Here is a 21,999-nt window from a genome sequence, read left to right as displayed (position 1 = left end):
CCTTTTGGCGATCTCCCCGATACCTATGTCGACATCCACGAAAGAATCGAATGAATCTTGAGGCTTTTTACAGGAAGAATCAGGTACGAACTTTAGAGTGTTTAGTAACCTGTTGAGAATATTGGAACACCCAGGAACTGTTTTACATTCAGCGTTCATTTATTTCAGGACTTCTGTTGTTTCATACAATAGTTTCCTTTGTGGTTATTTATTGAAAACTTTGAGTACTCATAACGGAGTGTTCGGTAAGAGGCAGTTTGATTATTGGTTTGCCTTCTGCACGCATGCGTTGGAGATTGAGTATGCATAGAAAACTCCTTTCACATTACATCTTTAACATCACAGAGACCTCTTAGTCGGCCATTAAGTAGCAGATACTTGGAGTGATGCACTTTGAGACCGTGATTTTTAATTTTACACGGGTGAAGTTTCTCATTTCAATTTTGCACCAATTGTGTTTTTCTCTATCTTTATTTATTTTTTCTACTTTTTGGTGTCTGCGGTGTAATTTCCCTGTTTTATTTTGAATCAACATATAGCAGGTATTGACTGCATGTTGATGCAATGTGAAGTAATAAACAACATTTTGCTGTTTTCTGTGTTCTAGATCCGGATAGTAACCATACGACAGTCTTCGAGAAAATTCTGTATTTTTGTGAATATGTTATGGTACTTATCCCCTGATGAAGGGTTCAGTTCAGAACCCGAAATGCATTGGGTATTACTGTGAGCTTTGCAATTTGACATGTTTCATTTGTTATAATTTAGTTGAATGAACAAAGAACGTTGAATGTATAATTTGTTTTTATGAACTAGAGAGTCATGTGAAATACATTGATATTGAAACTGCATGATCAATTTATCGTTTAATGTATAAAAATAAATCAGGAAAGAAGAATGTATAACTTTTATGATTTACCTTTTGAGTACTATATAGAGGCCCCCTGTCCATAGCTGTGCGACAAGTAGCGTAGGGTTTTCCTTACGCTCTCTAGAGATTCATTCGTGATTTGAGGGCTTTGGGCACGCGCCCCCACACTTGTCAGCACGCAAAACACTTCACATAGTGTAGACTTAAGGTGAAATACTGAAAAAACAGGTGTTCAGGCCCACCACTACATATATTCATATAGAGTTTTGGCCAGCAGTTTTTTGGCAAGCAGGGCACGTGAGGCTACTGCAGACTGTGGTCAGACTCGGTCTGACAGGTTGAGTCTGTATGTAGCCAGGGGGTCTCACTTGGTGTGGCCGCCTGCTTGCCCTCCCAGAAGATCGTGGATGTCCAGAAAATGCGCCCAGAGCCTGTTTTCCCCGTGACCTCTGTGGTAGGTTGGGTGATTACTGGGAGCTGGGGACCAGGAGAGGGGAGAGCGGAGGGGGGGAGAGGTGAGGAGGAGGAGGCAGAGGAGGCTGGGAGGCTAGGGTGCTGGGGGGGGGCCTGGAGGTAGCCGGCTCCCCGAGGTGCTGGGGCCGTAAAGTTTGAAAACCGGCCCACCCAAGCCCAGGCTCAAGAACTAGCCTGCAACCAGCCTGCTACCACTGCCACCGCAGATAACCTCACTGATATCCTCACCGTTGTTCCTTTTCCTGCTCCTCTCCTGCTCTGTCCCTGTTGCCCTGGGATGTATGACGTTACAACGCATGCTTTTACCACGCATGCTGTTACAACGCAGTTTTTACAACGCATACCATTACAACGCATAGCGCTTTGGGGTGCTGGATAGTGAATAGTTTAATTTACTATTCCAACTCCAGTCCCCGTGGACACTAGGGAAGGTGTTGGATAGTAAATTAAATCTATTCCCTATCCTAGAGCGCCCCCCAGCGCAATGCGTTGTAATGGTTTTCAATGTAAAACCTGCGTTGTAATATCACTGCGTGGTAAAAGTTGCGGTGTAAAGGATGTTCCCCGTTGCCCTGCCCTACTACCCTACCCTGCTGCTGATCTTGTTGTTCGGTCAGTCGGGTGGCAGATGGATCGCACAGCACTTCACTTTTTTTCAGGCTCTGAGGCTTCCGAGGCTCAGTGGCTCAGTGACTCTGCTGGTCCGTCTGACTGGGAAGTGATGTGGCTCCTGCTGGAAAGATATTGAAAGGACGTTGGCTGTGAAAAGGGAGCAACGTGCACCCACGCAGTGACTCGCAGATAGAGTGATAATATGCTTGTGTTTGTGGGTCCTTGTGGTGCTCGCGGCGGCGGGTGTAAGCTGGGGTAGACCAGGTACTAGGGAAGCAAAAATGAGAGCCAGTAAGTCAGAAGTGGGGAGAAGGAGAGGGGCGCCTTCACGATTAGCTGAATGCGGGCGACATACGGCGGTTTGCGGTTCGCAGGTTGCGGTAGACTTTTGCCTTCGCCTTTCCCCCGCGGGCTTCACCACGCTCCACTACCGCTCACGCTCACCTGCAGCAGCTACAGACTCGCAGCACACGCAGCCCCTCTTCTCCGCATAGCGGGACCCGGCTGGGCCCACTCTTCCCAGCACCGCCACTGCCGCTCTGCTGTTCCGTTGGTTTGGTTGCCTGCCTGTTTGCCTGATCTTGTAGCCGTAGCTCGTGTAGCTCCTGTGGCCCTACGGTATGACCCCCGCGTCCACCGCTCCGTTCTCAGCTCCACTCTCTGCTCTACACGACGGCAGGAAGGAGTGATGCAGAAGTAACTGTTTCCCACTGTACCAACCAGGACTCAGTTCCGTTTCTCTTTTCTTTGGACCATTGTTTTTCTGTTATCCATTGTTTAGCCATGCAATCTTCGCCTCTTAAAATTGACACTGCTATGTATGTTCATCATGTGCCAGCGTAGTAATGTAGTATAGACAATGGTGATACTATTTCAGTGGTTACCTATCTTTTTGTCACTGCAATTAAATAGTACTTATCAACGTGTCTTTAGAAATTTCAGGCATGTGGGTCAGGTTCGCAAACTGCCATAGAGTGTATTTATGCATGATTCCGCCAATGTTTATACCAGACAATGCAGGATTCAGGTCCTTTTTCGACTTTCACACACTCTCTCTCAGCAGAACGTGTATAATAGGAGGGTAGCAAGCGGGACGTTAACTTTAAAAGTGTAGGTAGGGAACCACAGAGTAAGTGATTTGAGTCTCAGTGAACAAGTTCATGAGGTGGTATCTGATCCTTTAAACACACAAGTGAAGTAAGTACTAGACCGGAGGGTTTGGTGTAGGCAGGTCGAGAGAGTGAAACAGGTGTTTTTGATATATTTTTCATAGACCGAAGCGTCGCGTTCAGCTACAGCAGACTAGGAGGATTTGTAAAGCTAGGATCCATTGAACTGGATTAGATTTCCCTTATCTACTGGTGCAGTATGGGCTGGTGAGCTACGCTGTAGAGGCTCTTAGGTATTGTTTATAATTTAGATAGTTCGGGCTTTGGTTCATGGCATATTTTATTCCATTTCAGAATGCGCAATATAATTGGATGGTCATGTTGGGCTCAAACATGATCCTGTAGAGAAAGAGTAATTGGGAGAGATGAATTCTGAGAGGGCACCGACGCACTGTGTTTGAGACCTTGTTGGTCCTCAATAGAAACGTGGAGGTACAACTGATAGTTTTGCATTTTCATTTTCATGGCACATTGGCGCGCACAGAGGGTTAATCAGCATTGAGAGAGCTGTGAGCTATTAAGATGGTGGTTTGGCACTTCTTCTGACTGTTTCCCCGCACTAGTGCTACTTTTCACCTTGGTTTGTGGTTCTTAACGAATGCTGTAACACACCAAGCATAATGGATTGCTCAACATACTCGTGGTTTATTCTATCTTCCACAGTCATTATTTAAACTTGTTCCGGATTGGAAGGGCCAACTTTGTTATACATAGATGTCTAATCATTCATAGTTTTAGAAGAATTGAAAACATTCTTGTTTATGTTGAGTGTAGTTGATAACATGTGCTTAAATTGTATAAGAGCGGATTATAAATTTGTTAAAACACTCAATCTGAGTGTTTCAGGTAGTGCACAGTCTGTCTAGGACTGCATGCCCTAGTAGTTATAACTTTCTAGAAGTGGCATTTTTTAGGAATTGCGAATTAAAAGACAACATAATCTTTAAATAGGGATTTAAATTACAATTCTCTAGACACCAAACTTGATATTCCTACCTGAACCCAATTAAAAGTACTCACTTACTAAATGTAATGAGTTAACCTAAATTTATCCTATGAGAGAGACGAGCCTTGTAGTAGTGAAACATTAATTTAAGAGTTGTTCACTACCAGTACATATAAAAGTACATGACCAGCATTTTAAATACACTGCACCCTGCCCTATGGGTTGTTAAGGGCTTACCGTAGAGGTAACTTATGTATATTAAAGAAGAAAGTTTAGCCCTGGCAAAAGTTTTATTTTACCTGGTCGAAATGGCAGTTTAAAACTGCACATACAGGTAGAAATGGCAGCCAGAGAGATGTTTAAAGGCTTCTTAAAGAAGAGTCAGACTCAGTGCTGCAGGCCCGCTACTAGCATTTAATTTAGAGGTCTTGAGTACATGTAGTATCACTTTACTAGGGTTGTACAAGTAAATTAAATATCCCAATAGGATGTAGGCTAATTTAACCATGTTTAAAGGACAGAGCATATTCACTTTAGCAGTCTTAAAGTGCAGAGTCCTAAGGCCAACAAAAACAAGATCAGCAAAAATGGATGAGTGAAGAAAAAAAAGTTTTGGGGAAGACCAACTGAAGACTGACAGGTTTAACATGAAACTTCTAGTCCCCCCACATCTGGCTCTGGAATGTTTCTTTCTTGCCTTGCCTGGCTCACAGAGGTCAAATATGACGTATGACTGGCATCAAGTTTCTTTGTAAGTGTACTAGAGGCAGCCCTTTGAAATGTAACTGGGACATGGAACAGTGTTTTCCCTCCTAGCCTGGAAGGATGCTCTCTTCTAAGTACACCCAGGTCCTATTGTTCACTGTCCGGACCCAATACACATCCCTGATGGGGGAGCACATAATAGGCACAGGTAGCTGGAAACTCTAAGAAGGCCTCAGAAAGTTGAGGGCAGGAAAAAGCCAATTTTCTCAAAGTGTCATTCTCAAAACTGTACTTTAAAATCCAACATAACCATTAAAAATAATTTTTAATTAAAACTTTTGAGATACCGAACATGACATGTTTATCTGTCTCCAATCTTAAGTTAGCACTTATTATATGTAATAAGTCAACCTATCCCATGGGAAAGGGAAAATCCGACTTTACCATTAAAGAGGATGTTAAATCACAATTCATTAGAGTGCAAGCATGACATTACTACCTGTTCCAAATCAAAGGTTCGTACCTATGTGATGTAATAAGGTAGCCCAATCTTATTCTATGGGAGTGGTAGATCTCACAGTAGTTAAAAACGAATTTGGGAGTTTTCATTACCAAGACATGTAAAACCACATGCCCTATTTTTTAAATACAATGTGCCCTGCCCTATGGGATAGTTAGGGCGTACCCTAAAGGTGACATACGTTTTAAAAAAGGTGAAATTGCCAGTTTCAATCTGCAAACAGACTGCAATGGCACAGATGAGACACGTTTTAAAGGGCTACCTAACTGGGTGACACAATAAGGGCTGCAGGCCCAATAGTAGCATTTAATTGCCATGCCCTGAGTACATGTAGTACCACTTCACTAGGAACTTATGAGGAACTTATAAGTAAACTAAATATGTCAATTGGGTGTAAGCCGATTTTTCTATGTTTGAAAGGAGACCTCAGAAGTAATTTAGCACTAGTTAGAGGTGATAAACTGTACAGATTTCTAATGCCAACACAAGTGAATTTCAGAAAACAGGAGGGCAGAAGGCAAAAGGTTTGGGGTAACTTGCAGAGAGGGTCAAGTCCAACACAGTTGTTCATGCAAATAGTATGTCCTCCCATCACTGGATGACATTAGCAGAGAGTGGTACGAATCAATATTTATGAAGTGGGATAGTGCTTAGGTGCTAAGTTGATATCATGTTTATTGAAGTTAGGCTCAGATGAGAATATTACCCTTTGCCTCACATTATATGTTTACAATTTTAATGATTTAATTTGCGGGAAACGAATATATAAACTCATGATTTTGTGGTTGAAAGATTACTTTCTTGGAGACTTTTTGATGCTGCTAGGGATGTTGTCCATGTTGCTACTGGTTGAACTGTTCAGTTTGGACTTGAATTTTTTTGATTCTGCACACTATGCTGTAATGCTCTGTTTGCTGAAAGTCTTCATGGCATTGGCTTTTGCATTTCTGATATCTGTACTGCACCTTTTACATTTTTGTAATTAATCTTTTAAATCGCATTCCTGATCTAGAACTCAAACATTGAGCATACCCTTTAATTAATTGACTGCATTTTTGATGTACTGGGAGGTGGCTTTCCTCAGGACACAATGCCTCATAAATTGATGTTTAACACCATCTCGGATTCATCAACCTGTGGGCTTGCAGTTCAGATAATATTATGGGGTGTAAAATGTTAGGGGTTCCTGTACCTGCACAGGTTTTAAAGCCGATAGTGGAGCAAAAGATGACATACTAACTTTGAGGATGGAGACAGAGAACTCTAATGGAAAAAAGACATGAAATGGAATATTCACTACTCCTGCATGAAATTTAAACATGTTATGAGAAGTCATAGGTGCAATGGAGTTAAACGATAATAAAACGGCTTCCACAGAAAGCTACACCAATATGGTTCTAAAACAGAGGTGCGTTTTAGCACCCAGTTATTTAATCCCTAGGTGGCCGACAAGGGAGCAGTAATCGTAAATAGGTGGTCGTATCTTCAAAGCAGGTGCCCCAACGAGTGAGCATTTGCAGTTCATGGATGACACAATATCCTGTTGAGTTCTCCCATTGTGTCTACAGCACTCACGAACCTGCCTTCAGCAATATGGCACAAACAATAAATTGAGGGTTAAAACAAGAAATCGAAGGTGGATATTTTTGGTCAAATATCATGAAATAGGGACATTGTGGATGCCTGGACAAGAGATAGAAATTGTTAACAAGGCCTTGTATTATGAGTAAGTAAGATTTCTATAAGGTTTCGGTGACTGGAGCTGGCTGTCTACTTCAAAAATAGAAAGATGTAATATAAATAAAGTATATATTTTATCTTTGAGCATAGTCCGGTGAGGATTGTTATTTTAATTTCCAGGTGGGAGACCAGGAGAAAAACGGCTGTTTAGTTTTAATTCGTTAGATAACATATTTTATATGCAGATATTTTTAATTTCGGTGTGACATTATATACTTGTGTATGATGTGACGTGTAAATGCTGGAATCATTCAAAAGTGCTACTAAACTTGACCACCTGGGAGCAAAATGTACATATTGATCAGCCTTATAAAACTGTAATTGCTTTAAATAACTTCACAATAATGTAACACTACATGCAAAGTACATGCAAACATCAGATTTCAACGCTATACTTCGGTAACCTGGCTTGTATAGCACAAGTCCATCCAAACTCCTGACTCTTTCTCACAGGCACCCGACCTTACCCCACGAGGCACAGTAAGGAATCCTGACCTTAGTGACATGTATCACTTGCTTCACATGTACACATGACCGACAACACACAGTGCAATATCACAAGTATTTCCCTGCTCATGGAGGGGTGGCGTGGCTAGCTACAAGGGACTTTGTAGATCCTCCAAGCACACACACAGCACTGACAGACATAAGCTGCACCCCCTTGTACCATATACGCTATGTCCTCAGTATTTACAGTGCACAATACATACATAATGCATATTTCTATATTCCCTTCTGTCTTTTGGGAACTCTTCTGTCGATGGTGTAAATGACACTGTCACATGATGTGTCAGTTCTGTCCCCAACCTCCCTGTGCACAGTGGGCCAGGGTTGAAAACCTCGCTCCAAGATTATCTGAGGAAGTGGAAGAGTTCCTCTTGTGCGGAGACTACTTCTTAGACTCGCCCAAGAAACTCACAGTATGGGGGTGCAGCAGACAGACAACATGCAAAGGGCTGTGCGGAGGCGTTTCCTCAGTAAGTAGTCCCTCTATTCAACCTTTTCATTGAAAACATTCAGCACACGAGTAATTAGACATTCGTATGCATTTGGCAGTAAAGAGAGAAAAACAGTCTTAAGTGGAAAAGCCTTAGGTACAAAGGACAACAATCTCGTGATGTAGTGAACGTGGTACAAATGTGGGAAGATCCCTTTTACTCCAACTACCTTGGTTGGTTTGACTATTAAGTGGGTTTGGGGGCATGTTATTTTGAACCAATGGTGTTAATTGTGGCTCTTATAGAGAATTTAGTAGAATGTCAAAACACTACATAGATGAAAGTTGGAATGTATCTGTAGCTAGGAGTTAGGACTTAGGACCAATATTTGATGATATAATGGAGAGAAGTTAAATAAAAAAGTATTTCTTTAGGGGAGAACCCCCAGAAGGCGCAAAAAGAGTGGAACATAAATAAAAAACAAAGGATACTCTGAAGAGCCATGTTCCACACTCCTGTCAGCATGTACACTGAAGAACTTGGTGCAGCTTACGTAGGTGTTCAAAAAGATACTTGCAGACAAAGCCCTATGTACAGGTCTCCATAATGCTGGACTGGGTCTAACATGGAGAATTGTCTTCTGTGCTCATAGCACCACTGAAGAAGATGCTGCATGTCCCTCGCCCTCCAGGAAAAAAATGAAAAGAGGGATCAGAGGGAGAAAGATTCAGTCATGCACTAGTTGATGAGACAGACAGAGTTATCAAGTCCACAGTCCCTACTGCGCAGGCAGTCAGCAGCATAGCATAGCAGCCAGTGGTACGGTGACTGCATGTTATCAGCATGTAGAGAGATTTATTGAGTAGGCAACATTAAATATAATAAAACATTACAACATACATAGATAAGAACTTTGACAATTGACCGCATGTGAAAGATATAATATAAATATTGCAGAAAAAATAAGGGTTTAAGCAAAGAGCAATGTGAGATCAAGTAGTAAGCATTCTGAAAAAGGGAACGAATGAGAAAAGCATAGGAAAGGGAGAGATAAAGAATAGAAGAGAGGAAAAGACAATATATACAAAATCGGCTTGTAACCTTCATAAGTATGCAAAGGAAAAATGATTGAATACAACAGAAAAAAGCAAATATGGCATTGTAAATAATAGGTGTATACTAATTCTGAGAATATATTGTAAGGTACACATTGCACATTTGGTGAGAGGAGAGGAATCGGTCCCTTTAGCAATTTAAGACAGATAGTAATTGGCATCCACACATGATTATGCTTGACAGACAACTGTAATGAATCGAGATTGTAGATAACTAGTCTGTGATGGTGACAAATAAGATTTGATTACGTTTAAAAGGTAATAATATTTGTAGATTTCTAGTTTGATGTAATAACAGAAATGGCGATGGAAAGCAAAAGATCAACACATTTCCCAAGCATTCTATTAGAAATCCAGACGTCATGCAAGCTGCCCAGGAGCAAAGTCATATGAAAGGGGAATGTGGATTTGGGTGATGGCCTTAATGTGGCTCCATACCAAAAGCCAGAAAGTGGAAAAAACTAGACAAGAAAAGAACATGTGGAAATCTGTACCTGGTTGACTGTTATAGTACCAGAAAGTGTTTTGGCATGCAGGTTTCAGCTTAAAAAGACGAAAAGGACTATAAAGAAGTATGTTGTAAAAAAGTATAAGATCTGAGAGAGGCTGGCTGTGCGAACAGTGGAATATATTTTGCACCCTATTCCATCCAAAAAAGAGGTCGACCAAACAACACCTAGATCAGACTCCCACAATGATTCTGTAAGCATTTGGGCCCTATCTGAATGAGATGCTCTCATGATATTGTTTATGCATGCCGCTCTAGGGTGGGTGAATCATGCAATCGGGGGAGGAGATGAGCCGGGTTGGCAGTTATAATGAGAGAAGTGGTGCGTGAGTGCATTATGTATTAGATCAGTGAGTTCATAAAACTGGGAACGCATGCGAGCTGGGAGATTGGTATGGAGGATAACTTGGAGAACAGAATGAATGAACCTGAGTGGTATAGCTGTGAAACGAGAAGTATACCTTTATTTATCCTTCCCTTTCCCTCATAGAGTCCTACCTCATCGCTTAAGTAGATTACTATGCCAAATAGGACTGTTGAAGAATTGATTAATGGGGGTTAGCGGTGAAACAAAAGGTGGTTTCAATAATGTGCATGCATAGGAAACAGTATTAGGTAACCAACATTTGGGAGGGTTAGACATGAAAAGAATGCATTTGTGAGAGAAAGGTGATAATATAGCCTGTTCCTGAAAGAACAGCGACTCTGAGGAACATCAGGTGGTTTGATCATATAAATTTGTATTTGCTGGAAGCCAAAAGCCCTATGGTCATTATAAAAACCAGGGAAATTAAGGCCTACTAGAGACTTTTAGTTTTGACAGAGAGATTTAAAAAGATTTACTATACCAAAGAAATCTGGAGAGGATCTTATTGATTAAGCCAAATAACCCTTTCAAAATCATCTTTATAGGAAGCCTCATGAGAAGGTGTTGGAAAGTGGATTTTCAGTAGTAGTAAATCTGCATCTTTCACTGGCAACAAAGCCACTAACACAGTCGAGGGCTCAGTACAGGGCCCTATAAGCCCACTAGAGCCTTACGCTCCGATAATAAACACCTCCTTCAGATAAAGAGAATTAGGAGAGCCCGTTCAGGTGGCAGGAGCTTTTCTGTTCATACGGCACACGCCTGGAACTCCCTCCCACTCTCACTACGCTCTGAACCAAACCTGCTCAGGTTTCGGAAACATCTTAAAACTTATCTATTTCCAGAATAATTCCAGATCTGTTCTGCTCCACACAGGTAGCTTGTTCTGATTCTCTATAAGCGCTGGGATGCCTCTGGGTAACCGTGCGCGGTACAAAATTCGTTAATAATAATAATAATAAGTACAGGTCTCAAATTATGCCCATGCTCGTCCCTTTGTAACTTGGCTGCAAGCAGGCAGGCTTAACTTAGAAGACAGGTATGTAAAGCATTTAAAAACACCAATACTATAATTAAGACAAAACACACAATAAAAATCTCACACCACGTAATAAAAATGAGAAATATTTTTTTATCTTTAAAATGACACCAAAACGACAAAAATCTATTGTAGGGAATTGGATATATGAATTTTTAAAGATTTAGCACTATATCGCAATTAGAACCTATAGTGCCACTTTGGGACATCTGGTCATGCTTGACCAGGACAAAGTCAAAGTTTCAGGCTGACCGCTATGGAGCTCTGCTCGGATGCCCCTCGTGGTAAATGTAAATGTCCAGTATTTGTAAAGCGCAAACAATTACCCGAAGGTGTCAAGGTGCTGGGGACCGTTGGGAAGATTAAGCAAGCTATTGCCCAGAGTCACATGGTGCTGAGCAGACTCCTGCCACCAGAGCCAGGGATTGAACCGTGATCCCCAGTGTCCAGCGGCAGACCTCTTCCAGGCTTCAACAAGATTTTTCCTTCTGACTTTCTGGAGATTTTTCTACTGGGGTCCCTTGATTCCCTTCACCAGTCTGTATTCCCTGAGGGTTTGCCGGCTTGCTTTCCAGGGAGCTCCTGGTCAAACCCTGAAAGTTGGACCTCCAGAGGTTTTCAGTAGGACGTACCAGGAGGTGAGGCCAGTTCGTGGTTGAAGGTGGCTGGCTTGGCTCTTGCGGTTGAGTCATTCCCCTTATTGAACTTTTTCCCATAGTTGGTCCAAACTTCTGGAACTTCTACCTGAAGTTCCTCTTTGGGTCCAACGTGTCCATAGCACAATCCAAGAATCTGAAATCTCCAAGATTGTCCTTGAAGGTTTGGGACCACAATTCCCACAATGCACTTTGACAAAACCCATACAAATCCACTGGACCCCCTCAAGTTAGGAGATTCTTGGTGGTGAAGGTCCAGATTAGCTATGTTAATCTGTAACTTGCAGAGGGGTCCACTCTTTACATCTCTGGCATCAAGGTACAACCAAAGTGCTGTAGTTCCTGATCATGCAGCAGGGGCAGTCTGTCAGAATGCAGGGTTCAAATCAAGTTTACAGCTTGGCAATCCTTCTTATTATTATTTAGTCTCAAGCAGCAGATTTGAGAGGCTCTGCACCTCCCACATATTTATTCAGTGTTCTCTGGGGTCAAGCAGGAGATTACTCCTGTCCAATGAGGTGCAGTGCAACACCCCAGAGTTTGACGACTTCCTCCAAAGTGTGCAAGAGACACACAAATGATGGACGGAGTGCTGAACAAATCAAAACATTTACCACCAGTCAAAAGATTTTGGTTAAATCCATCATTCTATCACTCACCATGCCACCTCAGTTTAGTCCTGGCCATATGCAAATCAGTCTTGACCCTGTGCCTCGTGGGAACAGTACAGCCCAAACTGCCAAGCCAGGTCCTCCCTGGACCAGAAACAAGTATCCTAGGGCTGGTTTCGGGGTTTTACCCCTCATCAGTCAGGATAGCTTCAGGATAAATTTAATAATAGCCTATTGTTGGATTTATCAATAACATTCACCTAAGTCCTTGAATGCTGGCGATAGTTATGCATTTATAAACTATTACCATGTTATCCTATGGGCTAGGCATCTACAATGGGCTAGGCATCTACAATGGGGGAACTGCAATGTGCAATTTCTCCATCATCAGGGAATATATAACATCTTTTATAAGGCCCCTGCTTATAGTACAGGTCTCCCCCCCCTCATGGGGACACCTAGGGGAGACATTCAGGGTTCTTAATATGCAAAGGTAGTGTAGATCCTCACTCCACAATGCTCCTAGCACCAAAGTCTACTTTACTACAATGGGGGAAGTGAAATGTGCAATTTCTCTATGCCTGTGGCATATACACATCTTTTATAAAGGCCCTCCTTCTAATGACATGACCCCCCATCCTGAGACACTTAGGGCAGACCCTGGGAGGACCTAAAATGCCAAAATAGTTCATTTTATCACTTTTTAAGTACCTCTACCACCAAAGTTGAGTTTGGGCACAATTTACATCTAAAAGCAGTGCTACAACACAGGGATGCAGGTGCCGAAAAGGCTGCTGACCTCTAAACTGCCATGCCCTATTACATACCAGGGACCTATAGGTAGTTTTAATCCCCCTGCCCGCATATGTACTAGCGACTTACAGGGTAGGTCATGCCAATTATAGGTGTACCCTAGCATATAGTATGCCCTCATGTGTGTGTTTTTCACTGGGTATTTTCAACATGGTACTGGCCCAGGGCTTGCCCAGAGCAGCCCCCAGGGATCTCTCAGAGTCAGAAAAACATCATCTAGGGTTCTCAAATGGGACAAAAGGTGGGGCGGCTCTGAAAACAGGTCCTCATTTCCAACAGAAAAAAATTTGATAATGGGTAGGAGCATCATTTTACTAGTGTCAAGACAAACCCACCAGGAAAGGTACAATGGACACTATTTCTGAGAAAAGGTTAGGAGTTCATCTGATGGGGTATCTGAGTAAATGTTTCATGTTTTCTTAAGAGCAGTCAATTGCCAAATGCCTAAACATTTGATTTTGTAGGAGTTCCATGATAGCAGTGCATTAGGAAAATCTGTTTGGTACAATATTTATTCAATTGCAATACTAAGTTTTATCTACATTTAGTTTATATCCAGACACTGTGGAAAAGAGGTTGAGTTCATGGAGGAAAGCAAGGAGTGAACGGTGTGGGTGTGACATAAATAAAAGAATGTCATCTGCGTAAGCTGTGAACTTTATGTGGATGTCCTTAATTTTGAACCTAGAAAAGTCATCTGAAGCTCTGAGTTGATGGAGAAAAGGTTTCAAGGCTAGAACAAATAACGAAAGAGAAAGGGGGCATCCCTGATGAGTTCTTCTGTTGAAAGGAAAATAAGAAGAGAATATACCATTAGCTACTAGAAAAGAATGTAGAGACATGTAAACAATGAGATAAATCGCAAAACATTAGGACCAAATCCTTGCCATTGCAGAGCCTTCTTTAAAAAGCACCAATCAAGCCTATTAAAGGCTTTTTCTGCATCTAAAGATAACACTGCCGAAGGATCATTTATCTTATGAGCTTTATTAATGATGTTTAAAAAAGTAATAGAATCATCTTCTACAGTCCTATGCAGAATAAAATCAGATTGGTGGACATCAATGAGGCCAGACATTAGAAGAAGTAGGCAAAGAGCCACGGCCTTAGGGTATTTCTTGCAATCTGTATTGATTAAAGAAATAGGTTTGAAATGTTTGCAATCAGTGAGGTTTTGATCTTTTTTTAGGAATTATACAGGTCGTAGCTTCTGTAAAAGATCCAGGAGAGGATTTTAGAGCATGGAAGTGATTAAATAATTTGAAAACTTTTGGATTAAGGAGTTTAGCAAAATGAAGATAAAACTCAACAGTAAAACTGTCTGAACCTGGCGCTTTACCTTATGGAAGAGACTTTACAACCGTGAAGAGTTCTCTCAGTATGAAGTGATTGCTCTAAAATAGAGAGATCTGGCAAAGGTGAAAGTCTAGGTTTAAGAAGGTTAAGATTGGAGTAGCAGTTATTGAGAAACTCCTCCAATAGCGAGGTTTCAGGAGTATATAGGTCTTTATAATAAGAAGCAAAACATGCTGCGATGTCGGCATCTCCAAATATCTTGTCTCCAGAGTTACTAACGATGGATTTAGTAGACATATTTTCCTTCCTGCACTTTAAGTATCGAGCTAGAATGGAGCCAGCTCTATTGTTACTGCCATAATACCATAATATGTGGTGTTTAGTTTGAGGAGTGTACTGCATGCCCGTTCAGTTGTATACTTGTTGCATTCAATCTTGGCAGTAACTAAGGCATCAAGATGCAAATGACTCTTTTTGCTTGTGTAAAAGCTATGTTTCAGTAGCTTTATGCATTCCATACAGAATGATATGGTGTTTGACCATTACTCTTAAGTTGGAAACAGTAAAGGCAGTTTTAAAACCGAGAAGGAGGTATCTGAGAGTAATGAATTATTAAACCTCCAAGAGGATTCATTAGGTCTGCCAATCAGAATATCTAAGTCAGTCAGCACTGGGGCATGGCCCAGATTAGAATGGAGTCAAAATCTGAATGAACACAATGCTGTAATCAGTTTTTACTAAGAATATGTAATCAAAGCGAGATTGAGAATGATGGGTGGGAGAATAAAAGGAGTATTCTAACAGCTTGGATTTGTATAATCTCCAAGAGTCGGAGAGTGAGTATAGGGAAACTAGTGTTTAAAAGGTTCTATGAGAAGCATTGGAACAAAATGTGAGGTAGATTTCTTGTCAAGGGATCAAGAGCTTGATTAAAGACACCTCCCACCAGTAAATTATCAGTAGTTTGATCAGAGGTAGTGCGATAAAGCGATTGCCAAACATTTGGTTCTGGGTGGTTTGGACCATAGATGTTCAGTAATGTGAAGGATGTTTTATCAATATTAGGTGTGACTAGTAGCCAGGGAGAATTTTGACACCATGCCTGGTGAAAGTGGAGAGAAAAGAATATTTCACCAACCCATTATTTTTTAAGTTTAACAATTTCCAATTCATAAAGGTGCGTCTCCTTTAGTAAGGCAATTTGGCATTTCAATTGAGCTAGATTAGACAACACACACTGTTGTTTAATGGAACTCTTTAGCCCCTTGACTTCCATGCAACAATCTAAGTTGCATAACATTGAGAGAAAATAAGCATCTGCTGATTCTTAAAAAATGCAAGGTCTGACCATTGTTAAAACACAGAGGAGACAATGAGAAGAAAAAGGAGAGGTGGGGAGTAATGTGGAGGAAAGCAGCATCCGAAAAAATAATTTAGAAGGATTTGGCATTGCAATGACAAGGGTAAATGAATGCTGAGATAGGAAAATAGATAAGATAACACCCCGAAGAGCAAAAGGACAGTACAACACATAAGAAAGAAAAGTGATTTGCAGCTTCGGCAAATAGGTGTGAGTGACAAACAGGGAAGTAATACATATAGGAGCAGAATCAAATACAGCAACCAGGTAGGATGAACCTGAAATAGAACTGCAAAAATAATAGCATATAAACATAAGTCTCTAACATTAACAAAGGACCCGACTAAGGAACATGGAGATGGACAATGGAAATAATGGAGACAGAACATTTAGATAAGGAATACATGTAAGATTCTATTCCAAGATAAAAGAAGAGGGGGAAAGAAAAAAAAGAACAATCATTGAGCAGGATAAACTATGCAAAGATGATTTAAACTAGAAGAAAAAATAAAACATAAGACACAATGTGAAAATGACGGAATCACCAATTGCAAAAATAAATTATGTTGGATCCTTCTGAACATTCTGGAATACCAAAAATATGAAGGTTATTACCACTATTCCTATTATCCACGTTTTCTGTTCATGTCAGGGTTGAAATCCTCAAGGTTACTCACTCGCTGTTCCAATGTGAAAATGGGTTGATCATGAGAGGACCATTTATCTTCAATTCATTTTGACAAAATATTAGTATCAGCTATGAATCATTTTAGAGCTCTAAATTCCTCCATCGTCCTGCAAAGTTAAATGAATAGGTGATTTAGAGGGAGAATCAAGATCCTTTTTTGGATGTTTGACCAATTTTTGATATGGTTCCAGTAGCATGAGAGGAGGGATACCTTTCCCTTCCAAAGTCAGAAACACTTTCCATGATAATTGGGGAAGCCATATTAGTGCTTTGTGGTTGAGTTCACAGAGGGCAGAGGAAGTTTGAAGGTTTGAAGGAGTGTGAAGATTTGCTGCTAATTTGCATTCTGCAAGATCTCCCCATAAAAGGCCACAAATCAAGGAAGGTGAAATAATGAAAGCCGGTCACACTGACATTTTCCAAGATGAAGTGGCAGCAGAGTCAGCCAGTGAGGTTTATACAATAGAGCTATTGCCTCAGATGAAAGAGCAATAAAGTATTGCCTGGAGATTATATATATATCAAAATATGGCAGCCAATACGAAATGACAAGTCAAAGTCAGAAAAGTATAGTTTGTGCCCCCAAGATATATATGGGCTCAGAGATCATTATTTGAAGTCATTGTAAAGCCTGATGGTGCCACAGAAATAGGAGGTTTCAGGTTGCATTGTGAATAGAATTACCTTAGGAGCAGCAGTGATGTAGGAAATGGTGGCCTCCAGAGATGGAGTTGAGAAGTCACCAAGTACGAAAATGAAGCTATGTCATCATCATGTTGGCCTTCCAATGCCTGAGATGAGGAAACAAATGTGAGTATGAGGTATCCAATGCATATGAACCCAGTCGTCTTGCCAAAAGCGCAAGGAGATTAAATGAGTAGTGGCCATCTTGTGCGACGTCCAGCCGCATGGAGCTCTAATAAGCAGTGGGCATCTTGCATGGCTTCCAGTCATACCACAACTCCATGTTATCAGAAAACCGTGGGCCTCATTTATGAAAAGCATTGCATCGTTGTGGGAAAGAGCGATGCAACACTTTTCAGTGCGCCCTCCTGGCGATACCTTGGATGCTCCATGTTTGCTGTACGGTACTCTATGTCGAAAACATTTACAGATATTTCAGGAATCCCGATGTATCTGTAGGCACAAAAGTTATATATTGCTGTGGTTTGTCTGAAAACAGACACAACTCCACCAATGTGTCCTTTTACATGGGCAAACCCCATATGAAAGGGCTTGCATCACCCTTACACCTGCTGTCAGGCAGCATTAACGTTTTGATGCAGTGGCGTCCTAGAAGTGGTGCAGTGAAATCTGATAGATTTCACTATGCCACTTTTACAAGGTTTTCTTGGGAGAGAATGGCCACCGGCATACATTATACCATAAGCAGGTATGATGTAGCTCAGGTGTTTACAAAGTGACACTAATAGTTACCTCGATCATGGAAGCCCAAGGACCGTGTTTGCCGCTGGATGATTTGTTGCTGCCCCTCCACTGCCATGGCTGTAGGTGGCCGAAAAACCAAAATGTCCGGGCTGGCGCACCCTTCACCTTGCTGGAAATATAAGTAAATTAGACCGAGTGTGAGAGTGCACTAATGATGTCACTGATTGTTATTAAAACTGCTTCATAAATTTAGTGCACAGTCTGCATCAGCTACCTGCCCTTCTGTGATACACTGAAGTTCTCTGCAGTCACAAACAATGAGACAACAAGAGTCTCATTCTGTCTGGACTCAGGTCACACACTGTGTAGTTCAGGGACGAGCCACACATATGTGACATTTTCATAATTTCAGTGGAATTATGAGTGACTTTTCAACGGCTATGAGTGACACTTTCTCATGAGCAAAATCAAGCAATGAAGACAAGGGAAGCAAATCATATATGTACTATAGCACATAAACAGGTAAGAGCTGTCATTCATAACGACAATGAGCGAGAGAGAGAGATAATCAAGGTGAGCAGCACTTGAGAGACAGTAAGTTCAGGGACTTGCAGGTCTGTGGACTGATGCTGGGCGATAAAGTAAAATGTGTACTGTTTTAAATTGTTTCTTGTGGAAGAATTACCTTTAAAATTATATTGCTAAACAACTCTAATGCAGGTTACAATTGTCAGTGTTACAGTGCTTCAGGATTGTGAATGCAAAAGCAGAAGAGCTAATAAAATATAATACAGATCTTCCTTTAAACTAATTTAAGAAACAGTCACTGTACTGGGGACCTCTATTCAGCAAAAACACCAACCTTTCCCTCGCAAAGCTCAATGTTAGACCATCTCACTATCCACGTCACAATATCAATGTAAGAAAAAATGATCTTACCATCATCCAGGTATGCATGTCAAATGCCTGCTCAAGAGTCCCCTGGATATCTCCAGAAGCAGCAGATTGGTTACAGGCTCCTATAACTTCTTAAACCAAATCTGGCCGCTCTATAATTGCAGTTAGACTCAGGTCTACAGCAGGCTGAAAGGCAGGCTCAGGCCTGAGCCACCATGGCAATAATCAAGTTGGCCCCCAGTGAAAGCCGTCCAGGCCACTGTCTCTGGTCTACAACAGGCTGAAAGGCAGGCTCAAGCCTGAGTCACCGCGGGCCTTGGCAATTCAAGTTGGCCCCCAGGCTTGCCTCCAGTGAAAGCAGTGGCCGCTGTACTGTCCTGACTCCATGAGTCCCAGGCAGGGCCATCCAGTCTTCGTCACCCTCGACTGCTGGGTGGGGGTAAAATAAACTTTGCTGATAGTACACGGCGGCTAGGCCGATGCGAGGTAAAGCAGGCAGCGCTGCGAGCATCACAGTTGGGTGCCATGATTAATTCTTAGCGCTCCGGCCTGATTATTTGTGGCAGCGCTCTGGCCAAGGTGATTTGTAGTGCTCCGGCCACGGTAATATGCTGCGCTCTCTCCGGCCATGATTATATGTTATGTTAATTTCGATTTATATAGCGCCAAATCACCAACAGGTCTCTTAGCGCTTGCTTTGGGAACCCGTCCTGGCTTTCCCTGCGAGATAACTCCTACTGGGCATCCCCAAGGTGAAGACCAGGCATCCCATCGCAGTGGGGCCATAGTGGAGATTAAGCAAGCTATTGCCCAGAGTTGCAGAGTGTGAACCCATGATTCGAGTAGGCACCGAGGTGAGAATTATCGAGTCCGTGGACATTTTGAGCTCTAGACCCTGCCGCGTCGGGAATTGAACCCTGGTCCAGGGTCTGACCTCTGCATCAGGGTCTGCCTCCTCTAACTAGTGAGCCACACTTCTCCACTTCTTGGATTATAGGCAGGCCTCCCTCCTCCAGCCATGATAAACTAACCAGCCTCCTTTTTTTAGCTCTCTTAACAAACTCACCGCGCTCCAGTTGCAGGATGTGACGTCTGCCGCGATGACGCACGTCAGGCTGACCGCGAGAGCCGTGCCACGGGATTGGGATCATCATCATGATACACAGTGGAGTGGGGGGGTGTGGGGGCCAACATCGGGCGAGGAGGAGGCGAGGTCCGAGGACACTCACACAAACGCGGGACTTACTTTTTGGCAATTTAATTGAAAGCAACACCTGCACTGCAGTCTGCAGTGCTTTCAATTAAATTGTCAAAACTAAGTCCTGCGTTTGTGTTGTGCAGCACTGGCAGTCAGGTCACTGGCTCTACAGGTGCAGTTTGGGTAATTCAGAATCTGATCGTTGAAATCTCTGATAGCACAAGTTTTTTTTTTCGCTAGTTGTTTTGCTTGGAAGGAACAGGAGAAAAATATCTCTATTGTTTTAGCTTGGCTGCTGACTGATTAAAGTTAGAAACACAAAGCCTGATGCTGGAATGTATTTTTCTAATAAAATCAGTATGCTCGGTGCGCAAACTCTGCGTACAATTATTATAAAAACAGTCTTTCTTGATGTATTTGAAATGTTTTTATGTGCGTTTTCTGCAGGGACAAAAGTGTTGACATTAGTAATTTAACAATTTTGAATAAAACAGTTATGTCGTTTTCACAATAAAGTATTAACTACTAGTTACGCATTCGACATCGCAGGACTGACCGTGCATTTTCTGTTTCAAACTCAGAAAAATACAAGTTTATGTTTCTAAGCTTGGGCACTTTGAGAGGCCGGATACCATCCTTTCTCCAGCATCTTCTGTGCCATCCTAGGAAACAAGTACATCCGCTCAGCAATATGCTGAGATTTGTAATTCCGGAAAATGAAATAAGAAAAGCACTGCTGGCACTGCATGCGTGGACCGCCCCCCCCAGCTACGCCACTGCATTATTTCAATTTAACAAAATCAAAGGTGCTGGATAAATTCATGAAAGCCAGGTACAAGGAACAGCCATTAGCAATAGTATATTTTCTAATAATAAAATTGCAGCACACATGAAAGAGGTAATAATGAGGAGGAACACATATCCCTCTCCTTGTTATGCCAGCCTAAGGCAGGCTCATGATGTTGGTCCAAAGCCATGGCTCTTCTCTTTGTAAATATGGGTCAACATTCATGGGTGGATGCACGGAAGTGCCCCCGGAACACCCATGCAATGCTTAAGTTAAGCAAATTAATGCAAGGCAGCGCAATGTTCTGCGTAGCATTCATTTTTCTTAGAAAAGATCGCACATTTAGCATTTCCATGGTTCTGTAAATGCCAAAAAGGGTTTCGCTTCGGGCGTCATCAAACATGTGATGCAACCTCTTTACAAAATGTATGTAAATCTAGGCTCTAACATTCCACATAATGACTCAATGTCCATCAACATGCTCCTATGTGGTATTTTAAATGGTTTAATGCATCAGGTAGACATGTGACACTACATTCTTCCTATGTATCCCAAATACCTATAAATGTAGCCTTTATTGTAGTACTGTCATATTATTTCTTTTATAAAGCATAGCTATTACCCAGAGGTGTCTTGGTGTTACCTAGCTTACAGATCTACTAACTGCATCAGCTAACAAATAATTTCAGTTTTTAAGAGATTGTACAAAGTAGAGGATGAAGTTTGGGAGCTCCAAATTAAATTCTGCAGTTTTTGAATAAGATAATATGTGGAAAAAGCATCTTTTGAGGTGGTGTATATGACAGCAGTATAAAGAGGTGGTTCCACTACTTTTTTACACAAATGTAAAAAAAAAAGTAAACAACAAATCCACCTTATTCTGGGGGGAAACACAAGTAACTATGTGGATGAAGAATCTCAAAAGGTGATATTCCAAAAGAGTGTTATTGCCACTTTAATCAAACAGGAACCTGTAACAAACATTGTCAAGCGTTGTCGAAGGTTGCAGAGAGAGGCAGCAACGTTACAGCACTCACCGATGTAAATGACGCAACATTTGGCTGATTGGTGGAGTTTGTCGAGATCCAACAAAGAGAGAGAATGAAGCCACAAATCAACAGACATAACTCTTCAGAAATGGCAGGTGCTTCAAATGAATACCTCCATCAGTATGAGCAGGGAGCCCCACCACTCAGGAAGTGCATATTCAATGATTGTGTTACATGACAATATTGCCTTCTGTAACCTATCATGTATTATTATCATCCATGCAAAAATAGTTTTCAAACAAGGAATTGAA

The 21,999-nt window shown here is 41.7% G+C and overlaps 1 protein-coding gene across 1 annotated transcript in view; it reads left to right on the top strand.

Moving 5' to 3' along the window:
• Positions 1-7,906: 7,906 nt before the first annotated feature.
• LOC144770436 (uncharacterized) overlaps positions 7,907-21,999 on the top strand; it is a 983,924-nt gene continuing 969,831 nt past the window's right edge. The window contains exon 1 of the mRNA XM_078654948.1: positions 7,907-8,014. Within this exon, the coding sequence (XP_078511074.1) occupies positions 7,960-8,014 (55 nt within the window). The 5' untranslated portion in view covers positions 7,907-7,959. The remainder of the gene's footprint in view (positions 8,015-21,999) is intronic.

The sequence above is a fragment of the Lissotriton helveticus genome, chromosome 7 (assembly GCF_964261635.1).
Source record: "Lissotriton helveticus chromosome 7, aLisHel1.1, whole genome shotgun sequence".
NCBI classification, from domain to species: Eukaryota; Metazoa; Chordata; class Amphibia; order Caudata; family Salamandridae; genus Lissotriton; species Lissotriton helveticus.
Note: the sequence above shows the minus strand (reverse complement) of the source record. Positions and strands in the feature narration are given on the sequence as shown.